This window comes from Limulus polyphemus, unplaced genomic scaffold (assembly GCF_000517525.1).
Source record: "Limulus polyphemus unplaced genomic scaffold, Limulus_polyphemus-2.1.2 Scaffold3911, whole genome shotgun sequence".
NCBI classification, from domain to species: Eukaryota; Metazoa; Arthropoda; class Merostomata; order Xiphosura; family Limulidae; genus Limulus; species Limulus polyphemus.
The window spans coordinates 64,806-71,800 of record NW_013669521.1 but is presented as its reverse complement, the minus strand read 5'-3'; the positions used below and the strand labels follow the sequence as shown (position 1 = coordinate 71,800).

At 33.6% G+C, this 6,995-nt stretch overlaps 1 protein-coding gene across 4 annotated transcripts in view; it reads left to right on the top strand.

The window, feature by feature from the left end:
• The window catches only part of LOC106470260 (phosphatidylinositol 4-kinase beta-like), a 29,892-nt gene that overhangs the window by 14,611 nt on the left and 8,286 nt on the right, over positions 1–6,995 (top strand). For all 4 annotated transcript variants that reach the window (XR_002613009.1, XR_002613008.1, XM_022398862.1 and 1 more), the window contains exons 5-12: positions 838–944; positions 1,147–1,325; positions 2,106–2,196; positions 3,682–3,824; positions 4,179–4,400; positions 4,913–5,074; positions 5,204–5,386; positions 5,496–5,761. Coding sequence is in view for 2 of the 4 variants with exons in the window: in XM_022398862.1 (XP_022254570.1) it covers positions 838–944; positions 1,147–1,325; positions 2,106–2,196; positions 3,682–3,824; positions 4,179–4,400; positions 4,913–5,074; positions 5,204–5,386; positions 5,496–5,761 (1,353 nt within the window). In the remaining 2 variants the exon portion in view is untranslated. The remainder of the gene's footprint in view (positions 1–837; positions 945–1,146; positions 1,326–2,105; positions 2,197–3,681; positions 3,825–4,178; positions 4,401–4,912; positions 5,075–5,203; positions 5,387–5,495; positions 5,762–6,995) is intronic.

Below are 6,995 nucleotides of genomic sequence, written 5' to 3'. Positions count from 1 at the left end.
GACAGTTAGTGCAGATAGCCCTCGTGTAGCTTTGTGCAAAATTCAAACCAAACCAAATCAATCTCTGATATTGTTTCTAGGTTCTATAGAAGATGGTATTGTAGTATCATTGCTTCATAACATTGTACTGTCCAAGTTATATTGGTTGTATTTGAGATGATAATGTATTATCATTACCTCAAAACATTGAATTATTAATGCAAAGAAACGTAAAAAAGACTTAATGTTTTTAAAAAATTTTACTTTTAACTGGCTTTATGTGGTTGTCCAAAAAGAAGAATGCATAGATTAGCATTTTATCTATACTTTTTTTTGCTTGTAGGCATCCTCTAATGAGGATTTTACTCAATACCATAATTCTTCCAGCAGGCTGAGCTACAGTATTCCATCTTAGGTGAAACATTACTTAAATAATTTGTTTATGAGAGACTCGGTTATATTATGTAAATATCTGTTATAAATAACATCTTTATGTGTGTGTGTGTGTGTGTGTGTGTGTGTGTTATTATGTTAAAGGCCTGGTTATCCCTGCTGGTGAACAAAAGGGCCTTATTGGCAGTTGTGTAAAACAGAAAAGTTAATTAAAATGGACTTGTTTGTTTGTTATTACACACAAAGCTGCACAATGGACCATCTGTGCTGTGCCAACCGTGTGTATCGAAACCAGGTTTTTAATATTATTAACTGTCAGACTTACCTCTGAGCCACTGGAGGGCTAATATAAATTTATAAATTGCTTCAGATCAGTTAAGATAAAAACATTATTATTTTTGAAAGTATAAACATACTTCCCAAGCTTCAGCCGTATAAATAAGACAACTTATTAATAAACCGCAGAGCTAATCCTCCTACCCATGGAAGATTTGTTTCTGATCATACATCCTGTGTAACCAGTCCAACAACAACAAAGAAAACCCACCAAAGGTCTCATTCAGATGCAACAGGTTTGTTTACTTTTCTCTGCTAATTTTTTTTTTCCTTTATCTAAATTCAACTTCTCATCTTAGATAAAGTGAAATAGTAGTATGTGCGTAATAGTAATGGTTTTCTGGATCCTATAAGTCATTCTTGTTTCTTTTAATTATGATGCTGTATTTGGACCATTTGAACTGATGTTATGTATTATTTTTATTATTATTCATGAAGGATTAAGACCAGGAGGAAATAATGTTGGACAAGTATCTGGTCACCTCACTCCAAAAGTAAAATGGGTATTAGGAGATTTGTCCTCAGGTCAAGCCTTCAATGGCAAATGTATTTGCTTTGATAGCTGTAAAGGTTTGTGCAGTGAACTAAAAGGACAAAGGATTCAATGTCATTGCCAGGTTTGGATTTAGTGACTTTTGTGTAAACAGTTTAATTCTGATAGTTTTGTTTTGAGTTTACTTACTCATTATATATATTTTATTACAAATTACAGGTTTTACAATAAGGAAGTTTATTTTTCAGAAAGGATACGATGTCTCAATCACTGGTGCAATCATTTTCAAGTACACAGGTTGTGTACTTGAGAATGATCGCACCAGTGATCAAAATGTCATATACCTGTTATAAAAAATAATCTTCTTTATTGTAAAAGCTGTAACTTGTAATAAAATTTAACTTTAAGCTGTTTATATCATGATTTCTTATATTCCCTACATTTTATGCCTTTCTTCTAGTGTTAACTACTGTTGAAAGTACAGTTTTATTTATGATATTTTTTTTGTTCATTATTTAGTTTGTGTATTAACTTCTCTTTCGTGTAGATTATTTGAATAGTGCATTTGCATACATTTATTTATATTATTTCAATGCGATCTGGAAAATATAATTGACCATTGAACTAAGTGTAAGTCGATTCATTGATTTTATTTAAAGCATGTTTTACAAATGCTTTTGTACTAATTTTATATTTTGTTTCCTTGATTTAAAACATATATATCTGAAAATATACTTTTTCACATGAGAAGCTTGTTTCTAAACAGACATAACCCTCTTTTTTTTTATATGGTGCTACTGTTTTTTTATGTATGATGACTTGAAAACAAATTGGAATTGATATGGTAACACTAAGTAGTATCAAGCTGTTTTGTTAATAGATTGTTGTTGGTGTGTTGCTATAGGCATCACGGTTAGCTCCTGAAAATGAATTTGTTAAATCGCTGATTTCCATTGGTCTACGTTTGAAAGCACTACCCACAAAGGAATTGAAAAGTAAGTTATTTTTAAAACAGGAAGTATATGAATACTGTAGTTTTTAGTCTTATGAGGTCATATGCCTTTTAACTTTCTGCATTCAGCATTGTATTTCAATGAGTATTTTTATTTTTGATCCAATAACGTCAAGATCACCAATTTAGAAAAATGTATTAATGTCAACTTTCTTTGGCCATTGCATCCAGTGGTCCAGCAGAAGTCTGGGGGTTCATATTGCTAAAAACTGGGTTTCAATACTTGTGATGGGCACAGCACAGATAACCCATTGTGTAGCTTTATGCTTAACAACAAAAAACAAAGCTTTGGCCATTTTTTTATGTTATACATAAGACAGGGCTAAAGGCTATTAGTTTAAAATATGCACCAATCTTACTCTTTGTTGTGCATCAAATATTACCTAACACTACTGTATTGTATTAACAAGGTTGTTATGGAAGTTGAATATTATTAAATGTTCTCATGGTACCAAAGATCGTAGCAAAAGTGACAGTTTTGGCTTGGATTTACTTAGCCAAATATAAATTTACAAACTAAAAATGGCATTTTCTAATATTATGTAACTTTTAAGATGATACACCATGTTTTTTGTCAGTGATAAAACTATTCCATGTGCATTATTATTGATACAGTTCATTCGAACGATCATGAGTAAGAACTGTATATTAAATTATCTATACTCGTTCCTGGGTTAATTTTTAGTTCTTACTATATAGCTAGCTAACTTTGTTCAGAAGGTAATATTAATTCAACTTTCTGCAGAGCTAATATGAAGTATATGTAAGTTTTCTAAAAAAATCAGAAATGGACAATGTGGAATTCGAACCTGTGTCTCTGCTTTCTGCATGGGCTAAGTGAGGCCCAGTGGCTAGATTGTGAGGTTGTGCATCTGAGAATCGGTGGCTTGCTTTTCCTCCATTCTATCACTTCAAAATTAAGGACAGTTATCGTAGATAGATCCCGTGTGATTTTGTGGAAAATCCAACAAAGGTTTCATGATGGATAATCTAACCAGCTAAAATGTCAGGTTCAATGCTTTTTTGTTGTACTTTTTATTATGGAAATAGGCAGGAATCACAAGCTATGTTAGTAAATTTTCAGAGGTTCAAATTCATGTATTACTGTAACTATATACTTTGGTGGGATATTTAAAGATTGATTTTTTTAATTAATTAAATGTTACTTTTCGAACTCTGTATTTTGTAATTGTAATCTTTTTAAAGAAGTGAAAACTGAAACTTAAAGGAATTTCAGCCTTCCTAGTAAGTCAATAAAGTGATGATTGAGACTTTATTTTTCCAGCCCATTGTTTTTGTTGGTTAGAGCACCTGACCAACAGGTAGAGACACAGGTTTGAATCTCTCTAAGTTAGGATTTTCACTTCATTAGAAAACTTGTGTAAAATGATGTGCCACTAATAACACTTTCTAATCAAGTTTAAGTCATTGCTAGTATGTATCAAAATAATAAAACTTTCTGTTTTAGCCCAGCAACTTCAGGCAGAACTCTCCTTATTAAATATCAACCTTCCAGCAAGAGTCTGGCTACCTATCCACTCATCCAGCCTTTCACACCTGGTCGTCCGGGTCCCACCTCAAGCTGCTGTCGTGCTCAACTCTAAAGATAAGGTGTGCTGGAGGTTATTGTTAAATATTTGTGTTTTTATCCAGAATTAAAGGTGGTTGTAGATTAATTTAATCAGTTTCTTGCTGTGATCACCTATTCTTTAGCTGACTGAGAAAGAGATCACATTTTCGTCTGTAATCCATGTAAATTAAAGTTGTATCTCACGTTGGTAAATTTTGAAATAAGATACATTTTTAAAATAGTTATTTTTTTATAGATCAAATTGTCTGGTATCTTTTTGAAATTTTCTTTCTTCCTATGGTGATGTTTTATGGGAACAGCTTTTGAGCTTGATATAAGTTAATGCTTTCGAACAACATTATCTATATCAACATCCCCATTTTTACATTGAAAAGGCTCCCTACATTATTTACGTCGAAGTGACTGAGGTTGAGAACATGGAGACAAGTCCTATACCATCTAAATTTGTGAACACGCTACGCCAAACTCGCTCAGAAGAAAATTTGTTAGACTACTGCAGTCATCAGGATGTCTCTCCCAATTCATTTTCTGTTTATCCAAATGTTGATAATGATGGTGAATGCTGGAGCCTAGAAGATGATGATGTTTCTGCTCAGGTATGTTTAATACTTGCTTCTACGTGTTATGGAAGGTGTTCGTCAGTGCTATATACTTTCCCTATACTAAAGTATGCAATGCATCTCTAGACATTATGTTCTTGATTTTCGTTTATTGTGCAATGTTAATTTTTATGGCTAAATCGATTTCTTGCTTACGGTTGAAATCTACTATGTTAAAAAGAAGAAAAATGTTAGATTATTTATAATTATAGCAAGGATAATTTTATTATGCAATTTCACAGACAAATGACATTTAAGTATATAGATTGATGATATATGAATTATTAAAATCAACATGATTGTCGAATAACAGTGATAGAGATTGGAAAAGTTTCTTTGAATTTTCTTCTTTTGGAAAGATTAACGTAGGAGTTCAGTACAACACGTGTCACAATTCCTGATATCAAAATGTCTAAAAAAAAACTTTTTTGTAATATGCATAATGTGTCACATAGTTTTAATCAAAATACTTCAAGTGTTGCATGGTTTAAAGAACACTACCTTTATAGTTACAGTACCTGAGGTGTCACAAAACTAGAGACAGAGATACACTCTCCCAGTTCTCTCAAGACAGTGGTACTAGTGCAGACAGGGATCCTGTTTTTATAGGTGCTGGAGACATTAGACGGCGACTTTCAGAAATTTTTAACATTCCAAAGACTACATTCAAGGTAAGGAATGACCTTTTGTGTATGTACGTGACATATGTATTGTCGATTCATTGTATGTGGCGTGAATTAAATATTTTTTGCCATTGAAACTGATGACTGTAACTTTTAGTGTTCCGTCCATGTTTACAGAGAGATCCAGAAGATCCTTCTGCAGCTGCTCTTAAGGAACCCTGGGAGGACAAGATTAAAAGAGTTCGGGAATCTTCACCGTATACTCACCTGCCTGGGTGGCAGCTTTTGGCAGTCATCGTTAAGTGTGGTGATGACTTGAGGCAAGAACTGATGGCGTATCAAATCCTGGCTACTCTTCAGGTAGTGATAAGCTGACTACTGGTTATATAACAACCATGTGTTATGTCAATTCATCATTTGTTTATGAATATTGAAAGATTTTCTCACAGTTATTTTTCTTTCTCACCAGAAAATATGGGAACAGGAAAGGGTACCACTGTGGATCCGTCCTTATCATATCCAGGTAACATCGTCAGACAGTGGCATGATTGAACCTATTCTAAATACTGTATCACTTCATCAGATCAAGAAACAAAGCAAGATGTCACTTTTGGACTATTTTCTTCAAGAATTTGGCCCTCCAACTTCAGAAGCATTTCTATCGTCTCAGAAAAATTTTGTACAGAGTTGTGCTGCGTATTGTCTTCTATCTTACCTGGTTCAGGTGAAAGACAGGTATGTAGAATAATAACTTAGTAACTGGTTAATTCGTTACCCTAATTCAGATGAAGGTTTCGTGAGTAGATCAGTTGGGTCTGAAAATAAGGGTGTTTATTTAGAACTGATTAATTCATTAAACCTTAGTCAGGATACGAATGCAGAACAAGATCTTATACCTCTTGTCGTCTGAATCAAGTGTGAAAAGACAGGTATATAAAAGACTTTTCAATCCTGTTGTAGATGTACAGTTTGTAGAATCATTATCTGGGAGTGATTAACTTATACTTTATTCAGCTAAAAGACAGGTAGAACAAAAACATAATAACTGAAAACAAACATGATTCCCAATCTATCATTTGATTCGCCACTTGTCATTGAGTTACACCAGTTTTGGGGAAATCCACCCCTCATCAGTAGCCTGGGACTAGGACGAATCGAAAGAACCAGACTTGGCTTCTTATAGTGGTGGATTGCATATTATATGCATTGTTTTTGGTTATATTTTACTTACCCCAGTAAAACTATATTTGTATAGGATTTGCAAAGTATGTTGCATTAGTGATGCTAACGTATTCTTCCAAATTATTTAGCAGACAAGTTGTTTAAGATACCAAGTACGAAGCCCAATCTATTATTACATTCGCCACTTTTCACTGAATTATAATGGTTTCAAGGAATTCTACCCTTCCTCAATGTCCTCAAATGCAAATGTAGGTTCACTGTGGCAACTTAAAATACCATACATAAAATCTTGGAACTAGTTAACTGATCACAAAAGATTCGGATGTACAAATGAGTATATAACTAGGTTGTACAGGGTTTGCACGCACCTTGATAACCCTTGAATTTTGTCCGATTGGCTCCTTGCTCTTGAAAATAAACAGTGACAGTTGAATATGTTCAGGATCCCTCAAATTGAAAATGTCTTAGTTTTGGAAGCATAACTGTGCTAAAAACATATTTGGAAAACTTCATTATTTCATCGTTGTCAGTTAATTTGTACTACCACTGCATGATCTTCCTTGGATTTCTGTTCTCCACCATTTGCATTGTATTCACTGCTTGTTTGAGTTGATTAACAGTCAATCGCTATGACTGGAAAGTCTACTTTCAGTGATAAAAAATAGTTTAAGTCATTACTGATGAAAGATAGCAACAATCTGAGGAATTTTTTATTTCCTCTAAACAGTTCGCCCCTCGACGTGGATTCCTGTACGTGGTGAGGGGACCTCCCAGGGAAAGTTCTGTA